The following is an 18,507-nucleotide window of genomic DNA, read 5'->3' as shown; positions in this document are numbered from 1 at the left end:
AGGTTTAAGAAGCTGTATAAAGATACAGCTTGCCAGTGCTCACTTTGTTGGTAAGAAGAATATCAAGTTATACATGAGATAAAGCTTGGCTCAATTCGGCTCATTTGCAGCCCTACTTCTGCTCAATACTACAAGAAAAATTCGCCGCCTTGATAAAGTTGACATCAATAATATCCAGTTTAAGGCTAAAGATAAGTATTTGGCTGAAATACTGGCAGGGTAAGAAGCCGAATCAAACACCCTGTGGTATGTGGAGAATTTTTAAGTCTTCAGTGAGGAACTCCTCCAGTGTTTCTGCTACTTTTGCTGTACCCATTGTCGAGAATCGAGATTGAGTTTTTTGAAAAGTATCGGGCACCAGTCCACTTGCGAACACTGATTTGCTTCCTGCTAACATAATGGAACTCAGATCTACCTTGTTCCCGATGGTTCACTCTTCTCATAAGCGCAATATCAACATCCATCTTAGCGGCTAGACGCATGGGTTGACTTTAGAGCATAATCCTTTGAAGCCAAAGTTCTTCGAAGAACGTGACCTCTCAAATTTCCACCTAACCAAAGATAGCATGTCTGGTTGCAACAAAGCAGCACATAGAGAGCTGAATTGAAGTCTCTTTTCTGAACTTATTCTGACCACTTTCTATATTCGACTACCGTGTCATATGTCTCCATGGTGAATGGGCTTTCTGCAAAACACCTAAGGAAAATCCAATTCTTTTCATTAGAGTACTGAATACAGATATTCTCACCTAAACCAAATGCTATATAATATGTAAGAAGAAGTCCAACAGATAAAGCACCCTTAGTTGTCCAATAAGGAATCTTCCGTCAGTTGAACGCAGATGACGTACCTAAGTTCATGCCAAAACATATTGGTCCTTTCATGCAGAAAAGGTCGCAAAGGTTCAAGATAGTTATCCACAAGATCAGATTGTTCGCAAGAGACCTCGCGCTTCTCTTCAAAGCTTGATATGAATAACGAGGAAGCCACATGAACAATTACAGACGGATCAGGATCCCCAAGGATAGCTTCCAGTTCCCTTCGAATCCATGGCTCTATTTTCTTCTCTATCCTTTCTTGAGCACAATTATTCCTTGTCGTGTTCTGTAGATCAAAACAGAAGATGGAAAGTCAGCCCTCAAAAATAAACTAATTATATTCTCTCTCTTCTTCCCCAAGAATCAAATGCTTCCATATTCCATTCGACAAACCCAAAGACTTCCGTTTAAACTAGTATCACAAATAGACATTATTTGGTAAAGAATGTGCAATACAAAGGAGCCCTTTCCAAAAGCTCCCCGTGTGAGGGTGTTGGAGGAGTCTTGCAGAAACATCCTGAGGGAACAATTGACTGAAATATCACCAAGAAAACAGTTGAGTACATAACATGCATGTAAGTGGTTGTCCCTAAATTCTTTATGCCGGGGGACATTTAAGTGTCCATAGACAAACTCTGTCTATCCAAGATGCACAAATCGGAGCAAGTTTATAGAGTATCTACAAACAAGAACCCTCCACACAAAAAAATAGATGGAGCACACTTATTTGAGATCCAATGACGGACAGCTGCAGACATCATATGACAATTGAAAAACCTCAACAATCTTGAGTACACAAGCGTCTAAATTGGTACATGTTGAACAAAAAAAGCAAAAAAAAATATGTATCCATGTTAGTTCTTTGGGAAAAAAAGGTTTTGGGAAAAGCACTTGTGGTTCCATACTCTCCCAAAGATATTCTTTATGTCGGTTACTGGATTTCATTTGAAGAAGGTTTGGAACAAATTGAACACAAAGAATTATGTCCGTTTCCTTCTCTATGAACCACAACAACTTCGGCTGATGAACATACCTGCTCCTGATTACTCCGAGAAGAAAAAGGAACAGCTTGCAAGTGTTGTTCATATATGCTGCGAGAATCAATTTCACATTAGAAACACCATTCAACCAGATCATAACAACTTGCAATAAGTTGTTTCCGAAACCTGTTATCTATCCTAAAGAAATGTCTGAGAAAACAAGTTAAAGCAGTGATATCATATTTGAAGTAGATAAATCAAACCGAGTACGGATTAAATAAGAAAATTCGGGGAAGGGGAACAATATGGACAATACCTAGCGCGCCACTGAAGAACTCTCTGGGCAACAGCATCAGACGACTCTGATTCTGACCTTCCAAACCATCTTTGTCTCGGCAATGGCCTTGTTTGCCCACTGAAACAATTGAATTCTTCCCTTGATCTTCTGATAACCCTAAAAGCATGCCGAATTTAAAAGTTTATTCACAATCCTACAGGCAAAACCATCAAAAAACAAAAACCCGTCTAATAGCAAAATATTGGACTCTCGAATTTTCCCCTAATTTACACCAAATAACCACAAAATTTCCTTCCTTCTCACCAAATATCCCACCAACCGAACAAACAAGACAAAAACATCACAACCACACCCCGGCTTACTGAAAATTTCTACAGGCGCAGCGTAAAGCTTATCGTGTGTGTGTCCATTTTCTCTCATAAATTCTACAACTCATTGAAATGAGCAGAAATAGGTACAAAACAAAAGGGCGAAGCCCTAATCCAAACCATACCAACAGATTTCAGAACAGAACCTGAGCTACATAAAACTTACCAGCAGGACAAAAAAGTACTGTACGGTCAATAGCTAGTACAAGATTTTTAGTACTAAGGCCCCAAGCAAGACAAAGGTCACACAAAGCTTCCAGCTATATACATAACATTTCACTGGAGTCCAAAAGCTATATCAAGCTCCAACTGCCGGAAGACAATATCAATCAAACAAGTACGATTGATAAAACCAAGCTACTCGGTTCGATCCAATTTTGGCTCGTTAAAAAACTTGTTGAAGATAGGTTTTATATAAATAAACCAAGCCTGCAAAATTTCATCTCTTTTCCTGCATTTCCACATCAACCAAACAAGTACGACTGATAAATGAACCAAGCTACTCAATCCAATTTTTGCTCACTAAAAAACTGGTTCAAGAACGGTTACATAAATATTCCAAGCTTTAATTTTTTTTCTTTTTCTGAAGCTAGTTAATCTATTATAGCCGACCCCAAGTGATTGGGACATAAGGCTCGATTTGGTTTGGTTAATCTATCAAATTTAAACTCGAACAAGTTACCACGGGGCTCTAGCTCATACAGCTTATAATACAAACAAAATCAAAATACTTGAGATTCAGCTCGTTTAAACCTCAATTGATCAACTAACACATAAGCAAGCTAAAGGTGAGCAAGGAAAGTTAGCCCCCTCTTTCACCCTCATTTTGCTCGTTTATTCGCCCCACAAACAATCGCCCAAAAATGCGGCTGCAAACGAACCAAGCTGCTAACGAGCAGCTCAGCTCGGCTCATTTACCAAACGAGCCCAGCTCCGCCCTCCAAAGCTCTAACTAGTTTAAAAAGGCTCATTACGTAAATTAGCCAAGTCGGCCTGTTAAGGGCTCGGCTGATTTAAAAACTAGCCGAGTTCAAGCTTTAGACAGTACACGAGCCGAGCTCGAACATGACGACGAAGCTCAATTCAGCTCGTTTGCATCCTTACTCAAAAATAATGAAAAACCACACACCTTTGCTCTACAAGACGATGATTCGCTCTAAGCCGTAACCCCTCGGAAACGACCTTTCTACCCTCGCCGAGACCCGGCAATTTCTCTCGGAGGAAGGTTCGAGAATAGGGGTCGATCTTGAAAAACCAAGAATCGAAGTCCAGGTTGCAGAGAGGACATTTTCTCTTCAAGTGGCTCCATTTACGAATGCAATCGACGCAGTAAGCGTGAAGGCAGGCGGTTATCACCGCTGCTGTGCGAGCGTCGATGTGGGTCAGGCATATTGGGCACGATTTGCCTCGGATTGCGGATTGGATTCGGTTGGGTAGTGGTTTCTGGCGAGCGGGTGTGGGTTTTGGATGCGTGTGGAGTGGTCTTCGTGAAGAAGAAGAAGAAGAAGACGACGACGACTCCATGGATGTTTGTAATGGGAGGGAGATGACGGAGACGAAGACGACTCGCTTGAAAAAGGAGCTGGAAACGTGGAAGAGTAATCCTACGTATAGTCCTTACTCCTTAGCGAGAATAATAAGTAATTTTTTTTTTAAATACGTATTTAATTTATAAAATAAAAACTTTAACGAAACGGATCAAATTACACTGAAAATGCTCCCAGAAGGGAAATTAATACTCCTACTAATTCAGATGAATATGGAATAATAAAATCTAGGGCCTTGGTCAGCTCCGCCCCGAATGCATTTTGGAGGCAAGTGCCGCAAGTCCCAGAAAGTACTACTAACAGGGCCTCCGTAAATTTTTTCGGGGGTCCAAAAATATTTTGGATAATTCAGATTAAAAAAAATTTATTAACGGTAACAAATATTTAGTATCAGTAATAGTTTAAAAATATATCGCAATCGTTAATTGTTGAAACGGACGGATAAAATTACGCGAAGCCGTGAATAAGTTTTTATCCGTTTATCAGGCCAAAGATTTAGAAAAATCTGTCTGCACCCCTTGCCTATTTCCTAATATCTATCCTGATCACTGTAATTAATGGGGCGAGCTATTTGTGATCACAAATTTTTTATACTTAGCATGTTTTAAGCCGAACTCACAAATCTTATAAACGTAACAATTTGTTATACGCAACTTAACAAATATCCATTAACTTCCTAAAATACCCTTCCCACCAGTCATCTTTCCCCTTCTCCCTCTCCCCGTTCTGTTCTCTCTCTCTCTCTCACCAGTCACCACCACCACTACACCAGTCATTTTTCTTCTTCTCCTACCCTTCCCCTTCTCTCTCCCCGTTCTCTCCTCTCCTGTTAACACCACCACACAACACCAAAACTTAATAACTTTCCCTAAATTGTGGTTGACAAAAAATTATATTTTTTGTTGAAAGATTACATGGTCAGCGAAAACTCCGGTCGTGGGTCGTGGCAAACAGAGTTCAACGAGGTTGATAATTTTTTCTTTGAAACCTCCGATCAGATATCCAGTCCCGAAAATTTCTACCAAAATCGGAAGTTAACTTCTGAAATTATTCAAAGAATTCGGAAGTTAAAGTTCATCACGCATTATGGTAATGCGCGGCGCATTTACGACATGCGTTTTAGCATAATCCAACATCCGTAAAAGCATTTCATGCATACACGATTGACATCACGCATTTTGGTAATGCGCGATCGACTCTAACTTCCGAATTCTTTGATTAATTTCGGAAGTTAACTTCCGAATTAGTGGGTATTTTTTAGAAATTAGTATCCGGAATTTTCTAGGCAACGAGAGTAGAACATGAACTCGCCCTTAATCTGAAATCGAATGAACCACTGCTCGTTGTTGAAAATTCATGATGTCTACAAACAGGATTCGCACAAAAGGAGTTGAAGCTCGTAGAATCTCGTCAATCTCTGTTCGTTGTTGAAAATTCTCGGCGGCGATGGAGGGGGTGGGTTGTGTTTAGTAATCTTAAGGGTATTTTTGTCAATTTTTAAGGGCATTGTTGTCCGAAAGTAGTTTATTTAAAAACAGACTATGTTTAGGGGGATTTTGTGGTTGCAAATAGCTCATCCCTAATTAAATTTTTTTATAGTATTTGCCCTTTCGTACCACTGGGGCCGTAAATAAATCAGCGTGTGTTTCCACTTAGGGCTACAAACGAACAGACTTGAGATTCAGCTCGGTAAAAGCTCGTTCAAGCTCAACTCGAGACATAAATAAACAAGCTCAAGCTCAAATTCTAGACTTATTTCGTTATCAAGCCAAACACAAGCCAGTAGAGGCTTGGCTCGAGTTGGCTTGCAAGCCAATACTTAGTAGACTTTTTATGTTAATTACTACAATTATCATTAGCATTTTAATACCCTGGTGCATAATTCTTACAAAAATATATTACTATATGTTATTATTATTCTAAAATTGAGTGTGTTTTCGTATAGAGTATAGGAAAATGAAAGATATATACCTTTACAATCAAAATATTTTTTTGTTGTATTAGGCTTGTGCGATGATATGTATACATTTTTCGTTTGTCCGTTAAACTTCAAGCTCGAGTCAAGCGAATGTCTGCTCGGCTCGACTCATTTTCACTGAGCTCATGCTTGAGCTTGGGTAAGTTAAAAACTTGATAAATAAGCTTGAACATGGTAAGGCTTGGCTCGGCTCGTTTGCAGCCCTAGTTCAACTTCTACTAAATAATTATTTATTTTTTTAAATTAAAGATGATGAATTGTAAGAGAATGAACTTTCTCGTAAAATAGTAAGAAATAAGTACTTAAAAAAAAGAACTTTAGCATAATGGGGCATCAAAGTTGGTCACTTGCAGCTCGAGGCTCAGCTCGAGTTTTGATAGTTTTTTTTTTTGTCAATTGATAAAAGATATCATTTTACATCAGTTATAAAGTACGAAGGTCAAACTCGGGACATTACATTAATTATGAGAGTTCACGAGGTAACCAAGTCTAACAACTCAACCAATATAAGAAATAAGTCCATTATAAGATAGAAACAATGAAAAAAAAAGGAAAAACCCTCTAAGGGAAAAACACTCATACGCAGGTGCAAAAACTCGAACTCCTGACTTTTTAATAAGATACAAAAATTCTGACCAATTAAGCTAACCCCTCTTAAATTTTTGATAGTTGAGTTAACGCTTTTCCTTCTTTATTTTATTTTATTATATTGGAAGAGAGTTATACAATGAAGGCGTATTTTTTTGTAGTCTAATGAAAGATAAGTTATGAATTATGATGAACTGGTTATCATGGGGAAAATAATGGATTTATAACTATATATAATGATAATTGTGCTAAATTTAAAACGGTACCTGATATGTTATCGGTACCTTTACATACGGTATATGTAGGGGTGTTAGTCGAAACCGGAAAATCGACCGAAACCGGAAAAATCGGACCGGACCGAATTTTTTAAACCGGTTGAATAATTTCGATCTGGTTCCGGTTTTAAAATTTTTACAAACCGGTTTTCCGGTTCGGTTTCCGGTTTACGTCTTCTAAAAACCGGTCGAAACCGGACCGGATATATAATATAATATATACATATATATATTAACCCCTTTACCAATTGAGCCCTAAATTCCCAAAGAAAATTTCATTCTACCCGCACCCCACAATCCCCTCTGTCTCAGACTCCCACTTTTCACTTCTCACTGCTCCCACTAGATCTGTTTTTATGGATTTTTTTGATGTATTGGGCTCAAAATTGATCTTTTTTTGTTGGGCCAAAAAAAAGTGTTGAATTATGAATTTTTGTGGGTTGAATTGTGAATTTTTTGATGTGTTGGGCCAAAAATGTGGCTCATGAATGAAAACCGGATTAACCGAATAAACCGGACCGAAACCGGTTGAACCGGTCGAAATCGGACCGGTTTCATTTCAACCGGTTCCGGTTTCAAAAATGCTAAAACCGGATAACCGGTTTCGACCGAAAAAATATTCAAAACCGGTCGAAACCGGACCGGTATCACCCCTAGGTATATGCCTGGGTAACAGGTCGTGTCGGGTCGTGTTCGTGTCGTGTTAGTCGGGTTCGTGTCACAAATCACCCAACCCGAACCCAACCTATTTAGAATTCATGTTTCTCGAGTCATGTCATTTTCGTGTTTCGTGTCAGAAATGCTCAACCCTAATCTGTTAACTTGGTGTCCGGTTCGTGTCGTGTTATCGTGTCTGCTGACCAACTCGATATAGAATTACAGATATACCATATATTATGTATATACGTTCGTGTTAATGGGTGACACAGATTAGTAACCGTGTTAGTCGTGTCAATTTCGTGTTTCGCGTGTTCAACCCGAACCCAACCCATTTAGAATTCGTGTTCTCGAGTCATGTCATTTTCGTGTTTCGTGTCAGAAATGTTCAACTCTAACCCGCTAACTTCGTGTCCGATTTGTATCGTGTTATCGTATCTCGTGTCCGTTGCCCAGCTCTAATACGGTATCAGAAGAACCAGTATACTGGCCGGTAAGGTATTCAAAACATATCCAGACCCGCTCAACTCCACCATTCCACGCTAATCCAATCCAAACACGCCCGTTAACCCCCCACACACGCCCACAAATCCCAAATTCCTATACATCATTTTGAGGGGGGGTTTTCAAAAGAAAAAGCGGGGGTTGCGGGTTTCACTGTACTTCACTGCCTGCTTCACTTCCAAGTTCCCACGCTAGAGAGAGAGAGAGAGAGAGAGAGAGAGGTACATATTCTGCGACGCAGCAATGGAAGTTCCGAAAGATCAAATCTCCACACTCCTCGATCTTGGCCTCTCCAACTCAGCTCAAGTGCTCGTACGCATCTTTATACAATCCAAATTTCACCACACTAGAAGAATCCCGCATCACTCCTTACAAATGCTCACTAGGGTTCTTGTGTTTTGCCCTTATATTTACTTGAATCACTGCAATGGTCTTAACCCATTTGCTCTACAGGGTTGTTTTCTTGTTTCATCTTCTACCGTAAACGCCGATACCAGTCCCCTTGTCAAAGCCGAAAACTTGGTACGCGAGAATCGAATTACGTAGTTTGTATGGTCTTCGTTTGTGAAATTGCTTGGTAGTGGTAATTATATTTTGTTGCAGGTCCTCCTTGGCGATGCGCTGTTCCGCGAGAGAGAGTATCGCAGGGCAATTGTGAGTTCGTATTCTTGTGGATAAATTTGTTGGATAGTTTGATATTAGTGGACCATTTCCTAAAGGTTTAAGCTTTTGGGAGAATCGTTACCTTAACATGGTATTAGAGTTGGTTATTGGAGGTCTTGGGGTTGAAGTCTCTATATGTGGTGCTTCTCCCCTTTGCATTCTGCTTCATTTGAGTTGTGGTTGTTTGCATCTTCACCTGTGAGATGGGCTTGCTCATGTAGGAGTGTGTTGATAACTTGTGATGCATTTTTGGGCTAATTTTTTTTAATGAGAAAATGACGGCCAAGGACGTGTTTTGATAATTAATATCCGCCAAGGACATTTTCAGTATTAAAAAATGTTCTCAGCATGTTCTTGGCGGGGTATTAATTATCAAAACACGTTATGGGCCGTCATTTTCCCTTTTTTAATAGCTTAAGCTTTTGGAATAATTGGTAACTAGTAACATTTTTCGGTACATGTACCCGTTTCAACTTGTGTATGGATAAAGACATTACAGCTAATGATCATTCTCACGAGGCTTTAGTTCTTCTTGATAGGTTTCTTGCTACTTGATTAGATGTTAAGACTTTTAGGAAAGTAGAATTAAAATCGTGTCATTTTAAGTGACAACAATGCTACTCACATAACAATCCAAACACAACACCTTACACAACCTCTCACATACATGTGGGGCCCACACATAGTAGTGTGTGTGGAGCCCACATGTATGTGAGAGGTTGTGTTTGGTGTTGTGTGTGGATTGTTGTGTGAGTATCATTTTTGTTTAAGTGCAGCTGGGTTCAAATTATGGCTCCGGTGATGTGGAGATATAGCACATATCTATTAATGTCAACTGATGTTGCTGTTGGTAATGATTCTTCTGCCCATTTTTTGACTTTAACATTTATGTGGGAATTGGATAACACATTACCTCGTGTTCAATGTTGAAGTATGTCATGTCTTTAGATTGAAAAACCAAAAGGGTTTTCTAGCTACAAACCACCGCTTGCAGGCCTAATACCTTATAGAAAGTAGGCCAACCAACATGGCTCAAAAAACAGAAGCTCAAGGTACTTAGTAGCAATCACATGTTTCATTACAATTCTGATACTAATTCATATTCTTTTCTTTGTAATATTTTATATTGTCGGAAGATCATCCAACATATTGTTTTTTCGAGACAGAATTCCTCGTCTATGTTCTGGTCTTTTTGTATATGGCTACATTCCCACGATGCTGCTACTTCTTCTTTTGAACATAACATGCCATCTTATATTTCTTTTCCTTCACAGCATACATACAAGCAAGCACTGCAACACTGCAAGATTGGTCCGAAACAGAGCACAGTGGCTAGAAATTCATTGTCTGCACCAAACAGGTCGTCCTCTCCTAATTCTTTTAACCTTTTGGGGATTAATGAAAATGAGGTAGATTGATATGTTCCCCTACTCATTATTTTCCTTTTTAAAATCAATTTTGGGTCTAAGAAGTTTTGTTTATGAACTTGAATATAAACAACTTGGTACAGGTAAAGTTCAAGATCGCATCTTGTCATTGTTCACTGAATGAGAATAGAGCTGCCCTTGTCGAGGTCTCAATCTCATTACCATCCTTTTTGTTTGCATTATTCTCGCTGTGATCTGTAAGCCACTTTTTATGAGGTGCTGTTGCTAATTGATGTAGTCTCTCACAGTCTCTTTCTCCTTCTCTACCTTCCTCTCTCCCCTTAGTTTCTTGGGGACAGTTGAGGGCAAAAAGATTTTTAAGATTTGCGTAGCATATTGCCAACAGGAAATCACAGTACTCATCCCTTTCATCAGTTGCCTTCTTGTTCCGTAGCTTATTCCATGTACTTTAATTCATATTAATAATTCTATTATCCATTTATCAGTAAGGATGTCTGTTACTTTGTTCTACGATGAGAATTCTGAGGAAGTTTGGTTTGCTAAACATTTTTTATGAACTTGGTACTCTTCTACAGTTTTCATTGTTTAAATGATCAATTGACTCGGTTGTTTCACAGATGGAGGGGATTCCAAGCAAATCTAGAAATTTGCAAATGAATCTACTGATGGGAAAGCTTTATCGAAATTCTGCACAAACTCGTGCTGCCATTGCCTGTTACAAGGAGTCTTTGAGGTTTGTCAAGTTGGATGCCTTAATTTGATTTTTCATTATCTGACAATTTTATAAACTGTATGTTGTAACCTTTTCTCCTTTGGACCTCACATGTTTGTGAAAATTTTAGTTGTGACTTAGGTTGAAAATTTATGTGTGGATGTGGTCGTTTAAATATCAGTGCATGTAGACATATGTGAGAATAGTTTGCAAAGCAATAGATGACAATTATGAAGTGATCAAGGTGACATGGAAGCCATATTCTAGAAGAAACTTACATGTCTGCAGTTGGTGGACATTGGGAAGTTAGAATGCCTTGAGGTTCTTTATAATAATCTTCCTTGGTGGTCTAGGATAGGAACTTTAAGCTGGTAGTGCAACAAATACATCTTTCTAATTTTGTGGTGATTAGAGACCTACTTTCTGTCATTTGGCATGTATTTGCCTTCAAATGTCTCCTTTTCTGCATGTGCCAGTGTTGCGGGAAATGTTGACCATTGAAATTGGGATTGGGGGAGAATGCTTGCAATTGCTGTCCTGACCGTAATAGTGAAGGAGACAGGGGATCACCTTCTTTCTCGTTGTAATGTGGTTAAATACTCTTTGGTATTGTTTAGGTCATCCCGTACTAGATGTGATTTTGTCATTGTTGTGCTAGACATAGAATGTGAGAGGCTTTCATTGTTACCCCTTTTTGTTTCAGTTGGTTTCTTTGGGTTTATATGGAAGGAGTGGACTAGAAACACCTTTGAGGATGTGGAAATTCTGGGCTTCTGAGGCTCAACGTGATGTGCAACTAGCTGTTGAGTATCTGATGATAGCGTTCAGATGCTGTGTAGCCGCCTACCAAAATTCAAAAGATAAACAGTTAACTGTTGAAATGGATGGTTCCCCCTTTAAGACATGCTGATACTTAGATCTCGTTCATTTCTTGTCCTATTGCTAGTCAGTAGTCATGAATGAATCCTTGCGACTTTTGCAGACATGTTCAAGCCATCTTGCTTGGTGACCTTCTTTCCATCTTCTATTTGCTTCATTCCCGATTACACGTCCTCATGCTTTGTGATTTTTGTTGCCATTGTGGACGAAAAATCAAGACAATGTTTGTTCTTCAGAAACCACACTATTGGTGTTTTCTGATGTAATTATAACTTCGCAGATTGTAATCAATTGTTCAACAAAACATATGGCTGATCATTTCTGAAGCAGAATATTATTTTATCATTATGGGGCTATAACATATCATTTCACTTCTTTTTTTGGGTCACAGCATGTTAAGTTGTGTCATACTTCCTTTTTTGCTATTGAATTAAGCCTGTATCAGGACAACTTGTTATTGAATTATGCCCGGGGCTTCCATTTAGGTCGACTTGTAGTTTCGAATTGACTGTGAGTGCCCCATAGATATATTCAAATCTACTGTTACCGCTGGTGCCATTGCTAATGTAATAACAACTGTCACTGTAACTATATTGTGACTCTTGTATTCACTATGAGCTTTTCTTTTCTATTTGTTATTGATGAAATATTACCTTATGGGTATACTTGTTCTTATTAGTCGTTTTGGTTGTTGCAGACATTGCCATTATGTTATTGAGGCTATCATAGCCTTGGCTGAACTGGGAGTTCCTGCTAAAGATATTATTTCCCTATTTCCTCAGGTTTGTTGGTTAAATCATAATCAAGTGTTTTAGTATTATTTTGTACTGTGTTTGGTATAAATCTAAATAGTACCATGCTATATGAAGACTTCAAGTTCCAGTATTGACAGTTCAATCCACCTGAACGGAAAGGCTAAGGTCCACACTTGAACCAACCTCGTTCAAGGTTAAACATTTGGACATCCCAATATGACGATCAATAATCTAATAATAGGTTACATGTGATTATTTAACCAAGTTTTTTGCCCATTATGAGTTTTTATTCTAGATTTTTTTTTTCCAGTTTTTTGCCCATTATGATTTTTTATTCTAGATTTTTTTTTTCCAATTTCATTGGTGGGTTCATTGGCTTACTCATTCAAAATGGGTTGGTCTGGATGTGCAGCCAAATTTTAACTTAAGAGATCAGTACCAGCTGCTTGAATACACTCCAGGCCAGGAATTTCCTAAAAGCGAACTCAAACTGCTGCCTCATTTTGCCAAAAGACAGTGATTGCACATCCCAGCTCATAATCTAGTCTTTGACATGTCTTCCCCATGCTATTGTCAAGAATATACTTTGTCCATAGAAAAGTATAAAAGGCAAACTTTGCTAGCTGCAGAGGGTATGGTAGTCAATGTTCACATGGGGAAATCCTTGCAAGGAACATATTTTGAACGCTTATAGCTGATAGATATGAAGTTGTCCATGTAGATTTCCACTACTGCCCAAGAACTAATAGACTGTTTAAGCTTAAACTTCTTGTAGGTATTTGTTCTTGTTAACTGCGGCTATTTTTTTAGTTTTAAATATCTTTTGATGCTCTTGAGTGGTGGTTCCAGACGCCAAATAGAAGCGGGAGACCTCCATTTGATCATATTGACTCAAGTCGCTGGTTGCAGGTAATAACATGATTTGTTAGTGAGTTTGTTTTTATCTTTTGAATATTACTCTATACTGAATATCTAGGAGCCCAATTGCCCGTGCTGGTAGTAGCTAGACTTTGTTGAACACAAGTTTGCTAATCCTGATTCTGAGCTATATTTCTTTGATACCAGGATTTGTAGATCTTCATGATGTTGTGGGATTGATGTGTACAGAATGCTGTTTTCTGTTGCAATAATTCATTTTTCTTCTTTCTGCGCAGCGTTATGTTGAAGCCCAATGTTGCATTGCTTCAAATGATTACAAAGGTCAAACAAATTTTTTATTTTTGTGATTAAGTTATTGTGGGTAATTAACATTATAGATTTTTGATGTTATTATGATTGGTAGTCCCTCTTTCAAATGCATCATCCATAACTCTTTTACTGCCGGAGGAAATCCACATGCATGTGCAAAGTGGCATTTTAATGTCAGGTATTCGTATGATTCATATAAGATTTAAGTTGCTGATCTGTTGGAGAAAAATTGAAGTCCAAATCTTCAACCTGATATGTTGGAGAAAATTCGAACTCCAAGCTGATCTAAAATTCAACTCCAAGTCCTCAACATGCTGATCTGTTGGAGAAAAATTCTACTCCAAGTTTTCCACTATTGTGAGCCTCTGATGGTTGTTCTAGATGGGGAACCTAAACTTATACTGTATGCAGTGCAATGGCACAGTCCTTATGGCATCATGTGAGATTATACATCTACATTTATGTTTCAGAAAAACGAGGTTACTCCTAGAAAATTAGATTGTCTATCCCCATGTATGTGGTCCTTGCCCTTGACAGAGCTCAATGGAGGAAAAAAATTCATGTAGCTGACCCCAAGTGATTGGGACGTAAGGCTTGGTTTGGTTTGGTTTGATTTGGTTTGGTTATGTATGTGGTCCTTAATCACTGAATTCTTCGAACTGTTCTGCTTGTGGAAAATCACGTCCAGTTTTATCAGGGGTCAGCTACAGGACTGTTCAAGCCAGCAGTTAGTTTGACTCTATTATCGGCTCATGACTAGATGTAGCACTCCTCATAATGATCATGTACAGATTCTGTCCCAGAAAGAATGTATAATTGATGTAGCTTAAAAATAGATTGAGGGCATGTAATCTTGATGATGTCAGCTCATTAATTTCAGGGAATATGCATGAAGGTTGATTTCGTTGGGTTCTTTGCATTAATTTTTATTCATGCGTTCATTTGTTTTGTTGGCAGGTGGTTTGGAACTCTTCACTGAACTTCTACAACGTTTTCCTAATAACATACACGTATTACTTGAAATGGCGAAGGTTAGGGATGGATTTTTGTGAAGTTAAGTTTGTTGAGTACGCAAAACATGCATTGATACTTTGCTCACTTTTTTGTTGGAGTGGCTACAACTTGGATGACTTTCATTTGATGCTAAATAGTTACCATTCTGGCCTTTGTTTTCGGACATTTGGACTACGATATGTTGGTATCTTCTATCTATGATTGGTGCATGACATGAAAAAATGTCAAACATTGGTAAATACTAAATATGCATCTACATTGGTGAATATTGTAAAGTCACGAATGCATGTATATATCATTTCTAGATGTTGCTCAGCTTCCGTTTTGGTTGTGCTTGTGTAGCCTTACATTTGACAGAAGTTATTCCAATTAAACTCTTGGATCCTCTAAAAGTTATTATGGTAGAATTGGAAGAACCTTTAGATTTTATAGAGATTTACCTTCTTCTCAAAGGAAGGAATGCATCTTAATGTCACATCCTAATGGGACAATCCCACCATCGTTGGAGGAGTTGGCCTCAGTTCATGAACATGAGCTTAAACTGCAAATGTCAATGTTAGGAAGTTCTGTGATAAAGTATTATCCGAAAGCAACTGCATATAAGATGCATTTGTGTTTTCTTAAATTTGATACCTGCTTATAGATCTAGGCATTTCGTTCTATTTTGGTAAGAGGTCTCAGAAAGGAATAAGCCAATAAAGTATTTTTAGTTGTCAATAGCATAGCATGCGAGATGATCATTCGCTATTGATCCTTCTAGTGATTTGTAGGTGTCAGAGCTATGTTGAATTTGACTGCAAACTTACAGTTAGTAGGTGTAGTGTTGTTTTATTACCTTAACTTCTTGATTTTAATACTTTCTTTTTATGTGTAACTTTTTTACATAAACCATCACATGAAGGTTGAAGCCATTATTGGAAAGAATGATGAAGCCATCATGAATTTTGAAAAGGTAAGAGTTCATTAATTGTAAGGATGCATTATATACATTACTTTTGGAGACAATTGACAAAGGATATTGATTCTTTGCAGGTCCGATCAATTGATCCATACCTTGTCACATATATGGATGAGTATGCGATGCTTTTGAAGATAAAGTCTGATCATTCAAAGCTGAACAAATTAGTGCATGATTTGCTCAGTATTGATCCTACCAGGCCAGAAGTTTTTGTATCTTTGTCTGCTTTATGGGAGAGGAAAGATGAGAGGGGAGCTTTATCTTATGCCGAGAAGGTAGTTTTGTTACTTCTTGTCGGACCAGATTTTATCCTGACATGTTCATAGGTCTCATATTCTATCTTTGTCAACCAGAGCATTCGAATTGATGAGAGGCACATACCAGGTCATATAATGAAGGTACTATCATGCCCCCTTTTTAATAAGTATGATCTGCTCTTGAGATTCGACCTGGCTTAGATTTACAGAAGTTAAAATTTGATCTGGCTCATATTGATTGAAGTGGCACAACATGAGTCCTACGTATTTCAACTCGTCGTCATAGAGTTAATTACAAATTGTTGTTGGAAACTTTCAGGGTAATTTGTTCCTATCCATGAATCGGCCAGAAGCAGCTGTACTTGTTTTCAGGGGAGCTCAGGCATTGAGACCTGATCTTCGTTCTTATCAAGGTGGGTACTGAGTATTACTGTATTGACATGGGATGTCGCAAGATTATCTGTTACTTATTTCAACAGCATACATGAAATCTTGCCTGCCAAGCTTAGATGAACTTCAGCAATGAAGAATGTCAAAATGCCATATTTAGGAATGTCACTCTATTGGTGCAAATGCTTTTTTCAAAAGAAAAAAAAAATAATGGTGCAAATGCTTTTGCGAAAAACCAAAAAATAATGGTGCGGATGCTTTTTTCTGCTTCCTCATTAATGCCAAATGCGAACACTACGTGTGGGCCTTGACATGAGCGATGCAGAGACAAAATAGGATTTTCAAATTTGGCAGCTGTTGCTGGCAATTGGAAGGCTGTTAGCTACACATGGGGGAAGCTCTGAGTGATTGAAAACTATATCTGATTTCAGGTTTGGTTCGTTCTTATTTGGCACTTTCGAAAATCAAAGAAGCTTTGCATTCAGCGAGGGAGGCAATGAAGGCCATGCCTCAATCGGCGAAAGCTTTAAAATTAGTGGGTGATGTGCATGCTAGTAACTCTGGTGGAAGAGAGAAGGTAAGCTGGTTAATGTCTCACTACTTTAGCATTCTATACCTGTGGAAGTTGGGTAATGCATCTCACAGTCACTCCGCTTGGTTCCCATTTTTGAGAGTAACTTTTAACTCTCGGCACAGTTTTCAATAAATCTCTCTCTATCTCTATCTCTATCCACTCATTACCACTCAACTCTCAAAAATAACTTTCTAAGATGTAAACCAAACAAAGTGACTTTTTACTATTTTAGTTGAGGCTGGTCAAACTTTGAGCACCATATTGTGTCAACTTTCGAAGAAAGAAACGACTAGGAGAATAGCAGTAAAAACGGATACACGTGCTGCTGCTGTTACTAATGTGAAATGATACAGTAACACTTCTAACCAGAATATTGATATGCTCATCGAAGTATTTTACATCCATACAAAACTATCGATGGAATTTAGATTGTGTGTTTGATTAGATAACTTCTCATGAGAACTGCGTGGTTTATAGTGCTTTGAACTTTCATCTTCCTTTTTTCAGGCAAAAAAGTTTTATGAGTCAGCCCTCAGGTTGGAACCTGGTTACCTGGGAGCTGCATTAGCATTAGCTGAGCTCCATGTCATTGAGGGAAGAAACGGGGATGCTGTCTCTCTCCTCGAGCGATATCTCAAAGATTGGGCTGACGATTCTCTTCATGTTAAGCTGGCTCAAGTATATGCTGCCACAAATATGCTGCAAGAGGCCTTGTCTCATTTTCAGGCTGCACTAAGGTTACTGTTTTTTCATTTTTTTTCATTTTCTGCCACTTCAATTCTGTTATATCGTCCTCAATGTGAACGTGAATCATGCTCCTCTCCCCGTGAACTGCTTGCTTGCATTCTGAATGCGCACCTTTCTAATATATATTTTACTTAACAGGATAAACCCACAGAATGAAGCTGCAAAAAAGGGATTAGAACGCTTGGAGAAGCAAATGAAGGTCCGTTTTATGCTTTGTATGCTTTACTATGGCCCGATAGACATGCATCTCTCTCCTCTCTAGTTTTTGCCATTTTCCCTTCCACAGCTCGATTTGTGTATCCCGAGAGTTTTGGTTTCACTTTTGGTGTAGAAGTGTTATTTTGCTCCAATGTAATGCTGGTTTTGGCTGTACAACAAAATTAAAGTGGTGATTTTTGCAGGGCGTGGATCCAGATGCCCCCGAAGAAGATGAAGAAAATGAGGTAGAGGATGCAGATGGAGATCAGATAGAGACCGAGCTTTTGTGATTGAGAGATGGAAGAATCCTTTCATCATCTCGTGTGAGGACTGCCATGATTACAACTTCACGGCTTTGTTTGGATTTATCAACAGGACAAGAGGTTTAGTAGTAGCTTTGAAACTAGAGGTGAGGATGGATTGAAAGTAGAGGAGACTTATTTTCTTGGGGCCATTGTACTAATATAATTCTGTATAGATTTACTTCCGATCTTTTGTTATAGAATTCTCAATTTCCATGTAGAAGTCCATAGGTAGAGATCAACTACGCAAATTTCTTGTTAGATGGTTGCATTCAGCATCATATAAAACATTTACAAATTCGTCCATTTCCACGACAAACAATTGAAGGAGCAGATAAAATTTGGGCCTCGACTTGGTTTGTCCTTTTGATACATTGTCTCAAGGTACAGTTTTAGTACCATAAGGTTTCATTGATTGCGTTCTAATATTCGATGCGTTGTTTAGGCGAGAGGGCATCAACAAACCCC

The 18,507-nt window shown here is 38.5% G+C and overlaps 2 protein-coding genes across 3 annotated transcripts; one reads left to right on the top strand and one right to left on the bottom strand.

Annotated features, from left to right (window-relative positions):
- On the bottom strand, nt 1-4,079 carry LOC131322085 (uncharacterized). 2 transcript variants are annotated; one of them, XM_058353227.1, is made up of 5 exons: nt 3,595-4,079; nt 2,116-2,244; nt 1,853-1,910; nt 852-1,105; nt 1-697 (listed from the first exon to the last, which is right to left on the bottom strand). In XM_058353227.1, the coding sequence occupies exons 1-5, from the start codon at nt 3,987-3,989 to the stop codon at nt 625-627; spliced, it is 909 nt and encodes a 302-aa protein (XP_058209210.1). In that variant the 5' UTR covers nt 3,990-4,079; the 3' UTR covers nt 1-624. The 2 variants fall into 2 exon arrangements, with proteins under 2 accessions (XP_058209210.1, XP_058209209.1); XM_058353226.1 differs by having other exon boundaries at nt 2,116-2,253; nt 3,595-4,075.
- A 4,041-nt stretch (nt 4,080-8,120) lies between these two features.
- Nucleotides 8,121-18,389, top strand: LOC131322084 (anaphase-promoting complex subunit 7). The gene is made up of 18 exons (XM_058353225.1): nt 8,121-8,326; nt 8,468-8,536; nt 8,618-8,668; nt 9,952-10,086; nt 10,188-10,250; nt 10,683-10,798; nt 12,354-12,438; nt 13,261-13,320; nt 13,566-13,611; nt 14,557-14,630; nt 15,515-15,565; nt 15,646-15,846; nt 15,925-15,969; nt 16,148-16,241; nt 16,650-16,795; nt 17,300-17,529; nt 17,678-17,738; nt 17,941-18,389. The coding sequence occupies exons 1-18, from the start codon at nt 8,258-8,260 to the stop codon at nt 18,025-18,027; spliced, it is 1,683 nt and encodes a 560-aa protein (XP_058209208.1). The 5' UTR covers nt 8,121-8,257; the 3' UTR covers nt 18,028-18,389.
- Nucleotides 18,390-18,507: the final 118 nt, after the last annotated feature.

The sequence above is a fragment of the Rhododendron vialii genome, chromosome 4a, assembly GCF_030253575.1.
Source record: "Rhododendron vialii isolate Sample 1 chromosome 4a, ASM3025357v1".
In the NCBI taxonomy this organism is placed as follows: Eukaryota; Viridiplantae; Streptophyta; class Magnoliopsida; order Ericales; family Ericaceae; genus Rhododendron; species Rhododendron vialii.
The sequence above is the reverse complement of the archived record's forward strand: the minus strand, read 5'-3'. Positions and strand labels throughout refer to the sequence as shown.